We start from the raw sequence: 15,726 nt of genomic DNA, 5'->3' as shown, positions 1-15,726 counted from the left end.
TGCCCTTAAGATTATATTTCAGTCTAAAACATCAATATTTGAAGTTTTTTGATTAATATGAAAGTAGTTTGTTGTATGTTAATTTGAATGTAGTATCTAGTGTCTATTTAATTCACAAATTGTTATTTATTGATAGATCATGTATAAAGGAATATCACATCCACTTCTATAGTATTCTCTTTTCTGTGGATATTTGACTGGCCCTTTCATTTTTTAGTCTCAATTTGCACTTTCAGCTCTACCATTTTATTGTAGTGTATATACTTTGTGGTATAGTGCATTAATATCTGAATCTGTGAAATAACTTTTACAAACAGTTTCTTGAATTTTTTGTCACATCCACCCATCACATTCATATTTACTACGTCTCTCTCACTGTTTGTTTTATAGGTAAGGCAATAAAAGGTCTTAATATGTAGTAATGGTTTTTCTTCTAATAGTTATTTGTATTTTATTTCCCTTTTTTTATAAAAAAGGTTCATTGTTGTCTTGAATAACAAGATTGTCAAAACTGGAGATAAAATAATTTTAAATTTTTCATCGCAGAGTGATACTTCAACATCTCCTGAGGAGCCGCCATCCAGCAGCATCCAAACGATCAGCGAGCCAATGTCAGAGTCGATAAGTGAGCAGGACTCTACCTGTAACCCCGAAAGTATTTCCCAGGTAGGATTGCGTATTTTCTTGAAAACACCAATAGAGAAAAAAGTTCTCTGTGTTCTTATCTGTCCTGTCTTTCAGCACTGTAATGTCAGCGTAAAGACTTCAATCCACGCATAAATTGGCAACAGTTTAAGAAAGTTACTGTGTTCAAAATGTGAATAACTTTCTGCTAGACATGTGAATAGCATCATTCTTGCAAGTCTGAAAAAATGTTACATAAGAGACATGTGAGACTGATAGAGAGGATCTATACTTGTAATACAACCTTTCACTGGACTAGGCTGCTAACATTACTTGAACAAGAACTTCACTGAAGCTCCAGTTACTGTTGTGTGTGATGAGTGTAACATTGGAAATACTATACTGGATACTGAGTAGTCCTCCATTGCAGTTGCAGCACCTTGTTCATGGAACAAGTCTGGATAGCTTGTAACATGTGTGCAAATATTGTGGGCTTGTGCAAGAAGAGTGCTTGTATTATGACAGGGGCAAAAAGCTCGTTGCGAGTGATTCTATGTGCTAGGAAGTGAATATGTTAATGTTTGTTTTTATAGCTTACTGCCATTTGTTAAAATATTTGAGAATTTTGGTTTTCAGTTTTGCTGTGGTGAAATAATGTAGTCTCTGCATAACTGTGCTCTTGTCTATTATTTGATGTATGTTTTTGCTAAATTACAGAAACATATTGTTTCTAACTTATTTTCCAGTTTTTTTTTATTTCTGTAAGGTCTTGTTGTTCAAATGTTACTGTACATTGGTGGCGATCATTGTCTCACTATGTACAGCAGGGCTTATTAAATGATATCATCTTTCACCTCATTTTTTGTTTGGTGGTCCTCTAAGTCTTTATTTACAGGAAGCAAAAGGTTTTAAAGAAATAGCTGACGTTAAAGAAATAGCTGACAGTTGTTTATGATTGGTTTGAACAACAGAAAATTTTGCTAACTAAATTATGACTCTTATGACTTTTATTATTATTCATGAGTAGATAATCAATTCAGAGTTTGTAGCAGTGTACGGTCTTTTCTTTTTCTTCTTTTTAGTACCATTGCTCATCTTGATGTGCCCTAAATGTGATTCTGTGAAACTATATTGCCACCTTGAGCATGTAGTCAACAAATTAGAGGACCAATGGAAGGATTCCTATTACAGTGTTTGCAAACACAAACATATTAACAATTCAAAAACATGGAGGTCTCATTGGATTACGGAAGTTTCTTACAGTGAAGAACAACAGTAGGGGTGTACATAGTATAGATAGAGAGGATTAGGGAGCAATTAAAAATTAGAAAATAAGTCAAGAATACTTAGGAGGTCAGAATGCAAGTCCCTTCATGCAGTACAGTAAGAAACAGCACAATTTTTTATTGTAAATGTTAAGTTAAAGCACTCCCTTGTTTTTCTCTTAATCTTTATACTGTGTAAATGGTCTTTAAAATATGTTTTCATACTGAATGAAGTTTTTTTTCTTTCCATCTTCCAGTTGTTCAATTTATTCTCTTCTTTCAGTTCATCTTATTCTTTATTTTTCTCCATATGTGTTAAGTATATTGCAACTGTGTAGAACAGTACATTTTTATCCAAATAACAATGACAAGTGGAAGTGAAATTCACCGAAGTTTTATTACATTCATCACACTTGTCCTGAAATGGAAATGATCTAGTTCAGTGCACTCCTTGGTAGAAAGGTTTCTGTGCTGCCCAACTGACACCACAGCTAATAATGTACTAGGAGCATTTCTTGTGAATGCCTCAGTTAGCTAATAAAATAATACATCAGCCTAAAGCCATTTTCCTTGTGGCTGCTTGAGCTGTTTCACAATAACTAACATTGAATGTACATGTCTGGCTGGTGGATGATATTTCACTTTTCATCCACAATGTATATTTGGCAGCACTTGTCAAACAACCATCTTATTATCTTTTGGAGAATGTAGGGTTATTGGGCAATCATCTGTAGTTGAAACCAAATAGTCATTCTGTATCCAAGTCAGGAACAGGACTCAATTATTGAATAAAACAAATTAATAGTAAGTGATTTATAACAAATTTTTTACTTCTCATTTCATTATTTATACTGTAGTGTGTAAATATAAAGCTGTAATTCCATTTTTTAGTTAATACATGTATGACAACACCTGTTATATGATTACCTTATTGACTTTAAACAGGTTATAGAGACAGAGAGTTGCCACTGATGATATCATCCTTGATTGTTTGGGAGCTCAGGACACCATGTTTGTACCTATCTTACATTTCTTTCAGGTACCATGAAATGTGCGATACTATTGTAGATTGTTTTAAAGTTCCAAATACTGATTATGTGCTATATTAATTTGTATGTGAAAATATGATACATCTTACCACACTTTGCATGTGTCTTGTCATTCCATACAAGTATCACACACTAAGTAAATCATACTCTATGATGTAGCCCTATTGGAGTGCATTTCCTTATATTACCAGTTATTCTCAATATCCTCTTCTCTAGACCAAATACAAAGATAAGAGAGATTACGATGCTCTCTGAGATGTGTAGAGTGTCATTGTTCCTTTACTCCTTATTAAATAAGTATTAAATAGGACAGAAAGTTGCTAATGTTGCTACAAATTAGTCCCAACCACTCACAGATTCCACAATGCTGCTTGCAGTTTCTTGCAGAGTGTAAAATTTGTAGATGTAGAAGAATGGAGTGAGTATCAGAGATACCAATTGTGTGAATTTTTTGGCAATGGATGAAACTGTTGACAATGGACGGCTCAGCTACAAAGCAAATCACTTGAATCAAAAAGATCACTTGCAATATTGAATTTATTTTTCCCATTATGGCACTGTTATCACTTCAGTCTTCTTCACAGGTGATTACTGTATAGTCAGAATGATACAGGTGTATAATAGTAGTATGAATTTTGTTACAATAGTCTGGGTAAGTCCACTATATCAGAAAATTTTGTCAGACCTGAATGAGTAATCTTCTGTTAGGTGATTGTAATCCTAGAAAACATTCATGTTTTGAATAGGGAAAAAAGTACCTTATGCTGCTAACAAACTAGTTTAGTCATCTTAGACATCTACATGTGTCTGTATTCCACATGCCACCAAACAGAACATTATGAAAGGAGTATGATATACCAGAAACCTATCTGCCCCCCCCCCCCTCCCTGCCCCACAATCCACCCTCTTATTTTTGTTCCATTTTCAAATTATGCACGAGAAGGAAGATTGTTGGCGGTTTCTGTGTACTGGAATGCCAAATACTGTATAATTTTATCCTTGCAATTATTATGTGAAGTGTAAGCTGGAGGGAATAACATACCTCTTGACAGACATTTCTTACAATGAGAATTGAGAGGGAGTGATCTGTGTGTACTTCAGATCTGTGACATTATGCATTTATGTGTACTTCATCTACCATCATTACTTTTGTTGGACATTACAAATGAGGAAATGGCAATTATACATTTATATACCTTTAAAATCTTTTTTGGTTGTATGTCTGTTCCATTGTCTGTTCATTACTCTTGCTATATTAACATTTTAGTTCAGAGTGTGCTGCATATTACATACAGGTTTATCAAAAATAGAGTTACAGACTGGTTTTTCACAACTAAAAATATACAGCATTAAGGTGCACCTTGTGAAATTTAGAATATCTATATATAGCACAACTCTGATGCTTGTCAGTTGTTAAAATCCACATTGGCATAAATTTGCACTTTTACTGTATATTGTGGAATTTAACACCTGACATGCATCAGAGGAGTGCTTCATGTGTAGACATGCCAAGTTCCACAAGGTACATTTTAGTGGCGTATATTTTTACTTGTGACAAACGTGTTTGTAAATTTATTTTTGATGAACTTGTGTGGAATGTCCAATGTACTCTCTACTAAAATGTTAACATGGCATGATTAATAACTGCACATATAACATACAACTAAAAAATTTTTAAGGGTATGTGAATATATAATTGCTATTTCCTCTTTTATAATGTCTAACAGAAATAATAATTTGTAAATGCATTATGTTACAGATCTGAAGATGACAATCATACCTGTTGAAACCAATCAGTAAAATATAAGTTTGAATATGATCTTGGCTACAAAAATTTCTTTATGTGCTTTCTGACTTTTTGAAGTACATGCACTTGCAGTTTTTAGAGTATATCTCTGTGAGATTCATAAAGTATTTCTTGCAGCATCACTCACCAAAATTTGTTGAGGATTTCTGTGATAAACAAATGTTAAACAAAGTGAAAATCTGTTCTTTGAATCTCCTGTGTCTTCTCCTTTATTCAGACTGGATGAGGGTCTTAAAACAGTTAACAATAACAAAGAATGGTTAAAACAAATAAGTAACAGCTTTTGTGGGAAAATTACATGTCCTTAATATTCTTCAGAAAAAACTAAGACTGGTACCTGTCTTCCCTATGGTTAGACTTAGGTGTCCATTCCAACTTATATTGTCTCAGAGAGATACTCCTAAATGCTTGAGCATTTTGAAGTATTATAAAGACAATTGCTAATTGTAACAGTTTTCCAACAATGTTACTTTCCTGCTTACAACTCTATCATATGAACAACCTGTGGATCTAAAAATATTATTTGCTGAACTATTTTAACATATACTGTACGAAAAGTGAATGTTGTATTCCACTACCTTGAGGGATACCAGGCAGTACTTTTGCTTCTGACAATAGCTCTCTGTTAGTAGTAACATACTGGGTTCCATTTGGTTGGAAGTCTTCACCAACGGAATCATTCCATAAGCATTTATTTTGTTTAGTACTGTAATCTGGGGTGAATCAAATAAAAAAAACAACAGTTCTTTTTAAAATATTGTCCATTTACTGTAGTGATATGACAATACAAATTTTAAGTGTTTACTATACAATCTTAATGATGGTATATTCAGGTATTAATTTATCTTTAATTCATTATTGCACTTATGATTTTATTTAATTATTGGTGGGGTGAATCCAATCTCTAATTTATTTTGTATGTAAAAATGGAAGCAGACTTCCAGTATAGGGTATCTGACCACTGTTTTGAATTTTAAAAACTAGCCTAAACAAGTTTCCATAGGTACATTAAATCCAACATTATTGCTGTAAAAACACTTGTATTCAGGAATGCTGACAAACAGATTTCAATTTCAGTAACTGTATGGCTAACTATCATGTCACATATCCCATCAAATACATATTTACTTTGTCTTGTATGTTCTGGCTCAACTTTTTTTATTAATTTCTGCTCCTTCTACCTAAGTTGCATTTTAAGTTTCTGGAAGGACAAAGTACATATCACCATCAAGAATTTTCTATCTCAGAAATGTGATTCTGTAAGTGTCATTAGAGAAGTTATTAATTTTATCAATAAAAAGTGTGTTCCTTGTTTTCATAGAAAACCTCACTACAGCAAAATCATTTTAATTGAATTCTTGGCCATCTTATCCTTTTTTGTCCATTGCTTAATTTTCATTTGACTTATACTGTTCTTCATCACTGTTAGATGTTCTGGAGATAGAATCAGAATCACAAGACAGGGACTCCCTGCTTTCAGCACTGTCATTATCACTTTCATTTAAGTCCCTGACAGCAATACCTTTTCCTGGAGCTGATGTAGTCCCTGACAGCAATACCTTTTCCTGGAGCTGATGTTAAGCACTTTTCTTTTCGTGACATTCTATTTGTTTCATTGGAGTGAACCAGTTTCAATTGCATTTCAAAGGCTATTGTCCAGGAAACCTCTGGTGAGTCAGTGTCATGTATCTGTTTTTTCTAGAGGCTATGAAAAGGCTTTATCAGAGAGAAAGGAAAAATTCCTGCTTTTCTAAACCCAGATACAACATTAGATTTAGAAGTAATAGCTATATTGTCAAAGGCTCCTTTCAAAAACCTGAAAATTCGGATTTTGCAATCACCTCTCTATTCTTCCTTTTCAAGTTATCTAGCACATTACTTCAGGCAAGTTTTAGAGGTCTCAAAAAGTCCGCAAATTGATACAAATGAGTAGAGTTAGGTGGTAGAAGCACAAACTGAATGTCATGTTTGTGCCACAGTTTAATCACATTAAGTGACAGATGACTTGAGAGATTGCCACCTATAATTCCTTTCGGTCCTCTAAATGCTAATTGTAAGATGAAGCAATTTGAGTAAACTGTGATACAAACATTGTTAAGTCAAACCATCCACTTTGATTCCTATTATAACCTGTACCACTTAATTCCTTCAGTCAAAATATCGTAGAGATGTTTTACCCTACAAACTGTATTGTGGGAGGACTGGATTGTCCACAGCCACTGCTACCATTATACTGATACTTAACTTAGTACTATCCACAATCCTTTCAAGGTGTCTTTTGTACCTTGTTTCACTATTACTATCACTTGTCTATGATCAAAACAATAGTTAGTCTCATCATAGCTCATAATGTTGGAGGGAGGAACACCATTCTAGGACACTTCAGGTTTCTTAAAATAATCTTTCACAGTTTCTTGAATAACTGCTGCTCTTGTTCTGTTCGTGTTTTCACTTACTGTAACTGTTAGTTCCTGATTTCTTTCCAGAAAACTTTTTGCCTTCTTTCAGCCAGGTCAGTTGTCATGAAATCTTTTGTCAGTCCACCCTGATCAGTTAAGAATGCTTGTATGATGTTCCTAGCACTATTATTCCTCAAAGGAAACCCCCCTTTTGCAAAACACAATATTCCATCAACTAGATTTTTTCCCTACTGTTGGTTAAAACTGGTTGGCCACCTATTTTATATTTGTATCTGTTCTTGAGTTTGTCATTTAGTGTTGCATAAGAAACTGTGTATTGTTCTGAAGTTTGACTGCCGGATTTGACAACCTTCACAGTGTTTAGAAGAAATTCTGGATTGTAGTTGGATTTCTGAGTTGATTCTAGAAAATTCTTGTCTACTCACATGATTGGATTCACCCTACGAAAATTCAGTTTTGTAATTAGGCATCGTAATGTCTAAAAGGTATTGACAGTGAACAAATAATGAAGCAGTAGCACTAGAGATGCTTACATGCAAGTAAAAATATTACATCTTACCAACTACACACTGGAAATAACTGATGTCAGCAGAAGGTTATGTACCAATGTATTTACATTATGAGTGCAGCATACAAATTACACACCTACTGTCAATGTTATTTGTCGGTACTGTGCACTTCAACTTACCAATGTTATATATAAGTGAGTCAAGAATTCACGACAATTGTCAGCAGCAGTGTTCTTGTTAAAATGCCATGCTCAGATATCCAAAATATTGAAAAATAGGTAAATGGTTGAATTCACACTACCTGCTCAGATTCTCCTCAGTTTACAGTAACTGATGATACCCAACAGTACTCAAGGCTTTCCTGAATGAAGAAACACATCAAAATTGCCTCTGCTGTCAACAGCTTCATGGTTATCATGAATGAACAGACAAAACCTCAATTCACTTGATTAGTCTCACGGAGTCTGACCTGATTTCTACAGAGAAATTTTTGATCTCCAAAAGTGTCCTAATATTTGAAACACAAACTATGTTTCACATTTCTACAGTCAACATAAGTTTGTACTTCTACATAACGGCCTTGCGGCTTGTGCAAAGACTGAAATTACCTACAGCTGTTTTCAATCATGTGGGTCCATCGTTATTCTAGCAATCCGTGATAAACTGTTGCTAGATGAGGAGCCACTTGTTGCACACATTTGATTCGGTCCTGTTGGATTCAGTAGTCTATATCCTGTTGATGATCTTCAGCTGTCTTTTAATTTTATGATTATCTATTTCTATACCTCTCTTTTTCATGTTCATAAGATGATCAGAAGTAGGAACTATGTTGTGACCTTCTTTGTTGAAATACATTTGGAAGACTTAATTTAGTGTTTCAGCTTTGATTTTATTACCTTCTGTTTTGATGTCATCGTGTCAACCAACATCTGTTCTGACAACTTTGACTGACTGACTGGTATTTGAACTGGACCAAGTCTTTGTAAGGCTTTTTGAAAACTTGGCAGGTAAGATCTTGCTTTCAAATTCATTGAACACTTCTTGCATAGCTGCCCACATGCTTGTTTTGAGTTTGTTAAGCTTTTGTTCTTAATAAGGATCCAGTTTCATATCAGTCTGCTATTAAGCTCTATCTGATTTCGTAGAAATTTTCTAATGTTGTTACTGATTCATGATGAGTTGTTCTTACCACTATTCTCCAATATACACACTGATCTTGCATGTGATATACATTTTTCTGAATTTTTACTGTAAGTAATTCACATTCTCTCCTCAGTGCCAAGTGTTTGTTGTTGGCTGGTTAGGTAGGTTCCTAATATTTTTGTCACTCTTGTTAAGCATTAATAACTTGTTACCTTCCTTAATCATAAGTCAGAGTAGATGCTTTGTGAATTTCCAAATTTACACTTGCCTTTCTTCTTCTGTTTGTAACTCTGTATATGGAAACTTGCTTCTGGAAAGCTTACAACTTTAAATTGCAATAATCATTATTTTTTCTTGGCTTTCAGAGTAACTATTATTTTTGGTAATAACAGATCTGAAGCAGCCATTTTAGAAAGATGAGAAGTGTGACAAATGAGGCGAATGCTCTAAGTCAGAAAACTTTTGACCAAACGCAATGCATAAACCCTTCATACTGGAGCCATTCATATTGTTTCTTGCATCAATAGAGACTATCTCATTGTATTATTCAATATATGGCACTCCTCCTTGAAAAAATACAATTATACACTGGAGGCTTCTGGCGGACTGTCAGATCTTGGGAATGTTGGTCATTTCCTTCTTTATGTGTGCACTCTGTATTGAAATAGGACACTATATCATAATTTTCAGCCATTAAGTCCACAAGGAATTTAATCTCCATAATAGCAACTTGATGCACTTTATGCATGATTTTTGTATACATTTGTTATTGTTCTGCATGGGCAGCCTGGACAGAAATGTTTCTGATCCTTTGCACCAGTTGAAGTATTTCACTAAAACTGCCTTGTGAATGGCTTCTTTAACCACCAGAGAACATTCTTATACTATTAGTTTCTTAAATTAAGTGATTAAACCTGTTTTAAAGCTTAAAAATTTCTGCTTGAGAGGCTTGTTCTACTCCATCAATGTTCAGTGGCGTTTTCTACTACAATGCTAATCTGTACTCTGTGTGGTAGCACCTCTCAAAACTTTGTAAAACTTGTAAATTGTTTTTATACCATCAAGATTCTCATGGAGGTAACATCATTAGCATGCATTGATTCACAATCAGATTAGATGAATCACAAAGTATAACAATTTACTTGTAGGCTCTCTAGAGATGCATCTATTGATATTGTCCAATGACCAAGCATAAACTAGAGTATCTCCTAAAAAGTTCTCATTTCCTTAACTTCAAAAACTCTGTCAAATGAGAGAGAGTAAGTATCATTGTGTTATCTGTATTGGCATCACTGAAAATAAATGAACCACAGAAAATTAGTTGATTAAAAAAACTGAATTAAGAATAAAAGGATGAGAGCTGTTTTCAATTTGTGGGTTTCTTGGAACATCATGCCTGTTTCTGTGTGTGCTCTTACTGCAGACAATAAAGCATTGATTCCCTGTTATCTGTGAAGGATCTAAGTCAGCCAGTCACGGGTTAGAGGGTGGGAAAAAAAGCTACAGTATAATATGCTACCTAAACCATGGTGAATGTTTTTAACTTTCACATGAAAAAGGCTTTACCAGAGAGGCAAATCACATCTATTGACAGAAAAATATTTTGGAACAACAGCTATTTGAAATCCAAATGTGTGATTCAGAAATCTTCTTCTAGGTGTGTGTTCAAATCAAGATGTAAAATCAATGAATCAATCAATTTTGCAGGTATACTTTATCAGTCATTCCATGAAGGCCACCTGTAACAGTAAAATTGTTACAGGACCAGAAGACTTCACAGAATGTGACATCGACTGTAAAAACCTACACTCACATATTCAGAAAAAATCAATATAGGAATCATTAAGTAATGAGGTAAAAAGGAATTCCATAACAATATAATGTACTTGGGTCATTGTCAATTTACGAGGGTCATTCTGAAAGTAATGCCTCATATTTTTATTCATGGAAATGACAGGAGACACATAACTCACAACAGCATAGCTAAATAGAGCAATATTTCAGCTACAGATTGTCATTTTTCCATGTAGTCATCATTATTTGTTACTCACTTTTGCCTACAATGAACCAGAACATGCATGACTTGCTTGTAAAAATGAGACTCAGTTGAGGCTAAACATTCCTTACAGCTTTGACAGCCCAAAGAGATGGAAGTTTGAAGGTGCTAAATTTGGACTGTGCGGTGGATGTGGTAAAACAGTCCAGCTGAATTTTGCAATGAGTTGTGTGGCCACAAAACTGACATCCAAAAGAACCACACCCTGGATATCCCAGAAGACTGTGCACATCACTTTGCCTGCAGATGGCTGTGTCTCGAATTTCTTCTTTGACGGAGAATTTGCGTATCGCCATTCCTTGGACTGTCTGGCCGTTTCCAGCTTGCAGCGGTGACACCACGTCTCATTTCCGGTGATGATGCTATTCAGAAAATTGTCACCTTCAGCTTCATATTGGTCCAGCAGATCCTGACAAACTTCCATTTGATGAGTTTTTTGTTCTTCTGTAAGCATCTGCAGGACCAATCTCGCACAGACTTTGCAATAACAAATGCATGCCAACATTGTTTCAAAGTCCTTACAGCTGACATTTGGCTTTTCACACAATTCTCTGGTTGTTATCCACCGATCAGCACAGATGAGTCGATCATGATGCTCTTCATTGCAAGGGGTGACAGCTGTGCCTGATTGACCAGGCCACGGCTTGTCAGGCACACCCTTTGCACCACCTTGAAAATGCTGTACCCGTCGCCTCACATTGCTCGCATTTACTTTATCATCTCCATACATCTTTAACAAGTGTCAATGTATTTCAGTTGATGCAATTTCTTCAGCAGTGAGAAATTCAGTCACACATCACTGTTTTCTACACGTGTCCGTATCGGACTCCATTTTGGAGCACTCCTCTGCTGTCACTAACCACTGCAGAATGACAGAACCACCTGCAAATGAAGAGGAATGTTCAAGCTTTAGCACTGCACCAATGACATCTAGCACAGACATCCAAAGTCACTACAAAACAATAAGAGTCATCACTTTCAGATCGACCCTCATAGCAAATTTGAAGATTGTACTGTCCCAGATATTATAAACAGCTCATGTGTAATGTTAAAGGTACTGATCAGCTACTGGTCCCCAACAACCAAGCTTCAGTTCTATAAAGTAAGTACTGTTGTAAAATATTGTAATCATGAAAATATTCATTCTTTAATGTATTGCTCTCTTTCCAGAAGGTGGCAACTGACCAAAAACTTGAATTACACGAATCGGCAGGTGCCACAGCGGAATCATCTGGGACTGCTCCCCAGTCAAGTGAATGTTCGAGTGACGAAACGGTCATACATGTACTCAGAGGTGAAACCCAGTCACAAGATTCTGGCATCAATCTTACATCACACGAGTCTGACTCAGGTTCCCCAGTGCCAAGTACGGGGTCTTTCTCTGGTGGCATGGTAGCGGAAGCATGCCGAGCTGCAGCTGCTGAGAGACAGCGTGAAGCTGTAGAAGCTGCCGCGGGGATCCTAGGAGGACCACCAGTCGCTCGCTGGCACTGTCCTCCAAAGTCCATCTGGAAGCCTGCTGTGGAGGTGAGTGTGTGTCTGTTGCTGCAGCAGGGATTTTATCATTTTCTTGGCTGCTTCTCAGTGTGGCCAAGTGTGTAATACAGAAGCAACAGGTGGTGGTAAAGTCTAATTGTTATTACAGTGCATCTGACTTGCACTCAACTAGCTGTTAAAACTGTTGTATATCACCCTTGTGTCTTGCATAATTTGCTTATTTTCATCAGACACCTCGTTCTTAATATTCTTTCGATCACAGGAGAGCACTAGATACAATAATCTGTGGAGTGGTGGTAAAAGTAAACTTGTGTTCCAGTGCACTTGAGTAGTGTGTTCTGTGTCTCTCCTCATGAATGGAACAGTTTGGCTTTGCAGACTGTTTAGTCGGTCAAAATGTCTTGAAGGATCATTCCAAGCTTGTGTGGTTAAATCAAATACAAATGGAATTTTGTTTTAAAGAAAATTCATTGAAAAATAAAAGGCTAATATCATTTATTTTTCTTCATAGTTTCCTCCTTTATAAACACAATTTTCCAGTGAGAAAGAAGGTTTTGTTATCTTATCATCATAGGACTGAATCTGGTTGCATCAGGAGCATGAATACCTGTGTGCCCTTACCATCTTCAAATCGTTGCCTTCTAGAGATTTTATAAGCAATTCAAACATAAGAAACTCATAGTGTGATAGGTCCAGGCTATAGGGAGGATGATCATGTTGAGTTCAGTGCACTTGAGAAAATTAGAGCTGCATTATGGGTCCTGGAATTGTTATGGAGGAGGATGTGCTCTCAAATTGGTTGGTCTCATCTTTTGCAGCAATATGTACCCCTCACCTGGTTCAGCAGTTTGCACTAGTAAGCAGCATCGATTGTGTGTTGCCCATGCAAAAAATCAATGAGCAAAATGCCTTTCCTGTCGAAGAAAACAGTTGAAAAAACCTTGTCAGCAGACAGTCGAATCTTGGCTTTCACTGAGGCTGCCTCACTTTGCCTCCACCACTCCCTAGTGGCTTGTTTCAATTTGGGAGTTTAGTCGTGGACCCTCCTTCTTTCAAAAATCTTGCTTAAGCCTGACAGACCTCCCAAATGTCTCAACTTCTGATCTGGAATCAAAAGGTAAGCGACCTATCAGGCATACACTTTACGGAACTTTAGATCATTTATGATTGCTGACACCTATCATAACTGGTTTTCGATCTGTTCGGCAATTTTGGATACACTCATCAGTCGATCTTCCCCAAGAATGTCTTGAATTGTGCAACTTTTTTCATTCAGAATGCTCATCTGGCAACAGCATTAATGTTCCTTGTTTTCCACTTTTCTTGTCCATCCCTGAACTGTTTACGCCAGGCAAACGCATGAATCCTTGACAGTATTTTGACCCTGAACTGTGCAGTCTGTCTCCAAAAAATTTCTTGAGTGCCTCCATGGGCAATAAATTTTATAATTATGCATTGTGCAATGGAGGTTTGCACCTCTGGCTCTGAAATTGTGAGCCCTACTGATGAACTGGATGGATTGTTAACAGGGGAAGTTATCTTCCAAAATCATGTAGACCAAACTGTCAAATATTCAATTACTATTGTGAGACAAAAAGCATTGAAGATCTCCCTCATAATACACGGTTGTTGAAAACTTAAGGATGAAAGTGACTTTCATATCATGTGTCGCTGCCAGGTAACATAGCTTGATGAAACTTGGACCATACATAGAAAGAACTGCTGCAGTATAATACAGAAAATAAATGAAAGAAATGCATAATGAGATTAGCAAAAATGACACTTTTATTCAAAGACAGTAATTACATGAAGTCATTGTGATTCATGTTGATCCTGTGAATGTTACAAAGGATGGGATGTGGTCCTTAACTGGGTGTGTGATAGTCATAGGCAGCAATGCATTCTCTGCAATGTGCTCCCATCCTGGCCACAAGGTTGGTAAGGAGTCCGCGTTGTAGGGTGTTCTGTTTCACCACCAGTGCGGCTGACAACTGCTGCATGGTTATTGGTACATGTGGACATGCTGCCATATGTCTCCCCACCATGTCCCACATGTATTCAATGGGATTTTAGTCAGGGGAATGGAAAGGGCAGTCCATTCACTGAATTCCACTTGCTCCAAGAACTTCTCCACCTGCATTGTTTGATGTGGCACACAATGTCATCCATAAAAATGAAGTCAAAGCCAAATGCAGCCCTTAAAAGATGCACTTGAGGAAGAAGCACAGTGTCACAAAACATTGACCTGTGAACTCCCCATTTTTGAAGATTTGGAGGTCAGTATGTCCATGCAACATTATGCCTCACCACACAATAACACCTGTACCACCAGAACCTTCAAGTTTACTAATGTGCATTACATTTTCCTGCCTCTCACCATATGAGGGTATGTCCAGAATCACTTCACAGACTGAATGTGCTCTCATCCGAGAAGAGCGCATGACCCACTCTTCATTGGTCCAGTCCCTATGCTCTTGGCACACTGCAGCTCTTTGAACACAGTACATTCACTGGTCAATGTTACTGTACCACGGTACTTCTTCCCCTTGTTTCTTCAGGGGTATATTCAGCCTTGACTTCAGTTTCATGGATGACAATTTACAACCACACTAAATGGTGCAGATGGAGGAGCTGTTGGAACTACAGGATATTTGGAGATTTGTCTGGCCTGCCCATTCACATGTCTTAAATCTCATGAAGCATATGTGGGATGTGTAAGGGAGACATATTGGAGCACATCCACATGGAACAACTATCCAGCAATTGTCAACCATGCTTGAGGTGGAATGGAACACTCTGCCATAAGACAGCATTACCAACCTTGTGGCCAGCATGGAACACATTGCACAGCATGCATTGCTGCCTGTGCCAACAGCCTTGCCGCAGTGGATACACCGGTTCCCGTGAGATCAACGAAGTTAAGCACTGTTGAGCTTGGCCAGCACTTGGATGGGTGACCATCCAGCCGCCATGCGCTGTTGCCATTTTTCGGGGTGCACTCAGCCTCGTGATGCCAATTGAGGAGATACTCGACAGAATAGTAGCGGCTCCGGCCAAAGAAAACCATCATGATGACCGGGAGAGCGGTGTGCGAACCACACGGCCCTCCTATCCGCATCCTCAACTGAGGATGACGTGGCGGTTGGATGGTCCTGATGGGCCACTTGTGGCCTGAAGACGGAGTGCATTGCTGCCTGTGTTGATTGCACACCATATTAAGAACTATGTCTCATCTTTTGTTATGTCCAGGGAACTATCATAAATCACAGTGATCTCAATGCAGTTGTTGTCTTGCAATAAAATTGACATTTCTGTTTGTCTAATTGTGTATGTCTTTCAGTTATATTCTATACTAT

At 37.0% G+C, this 15,726-nt stretch overlaps 1 protein-coding gene across 1 annotated transcript in view; it reads left to right on the top strand.

Annotated features, from left to right (window-relative positions):
- The window catches only part of LOC124621786, a 104,375-nt gene that overhangs the window by 51,983 nt on the left and 36,666 nt on the right, over positions 1–15,726 (top strand). The window contains exons 13-14 of the mRNA XM_047147220.1: positions 547–666; positions 12,044–12,400. Of these exons, the coding sequence (XP_047003176.1) occupies positions 547–666; positions 12,044–12,400 (477 nt within the window). The remainder of the gene's footprint in view (positions 1–546; positions 667–12,043; positions 12,401–15,726) is intronic.

This window comes from Schistocerca americana, chromosome 7, assembly GCF_021461395.2.
Source record: "Schistocerca americana isolate TAMUIC-IGC-003095 chromosome 7, iqSchAmer2.1, whole genome shotgun sequence".
Lineage (NCBI taxonomy): Eukaryota > Metazoa > Arthropoda > Insecta > Orthoptera > Acrididae > Schistocerca > Schistocerca americana.
Note: the sequence above shows the minus strand (reverse complement) of the source record. Positions and strands in the feature narration are given on the sequence as shown.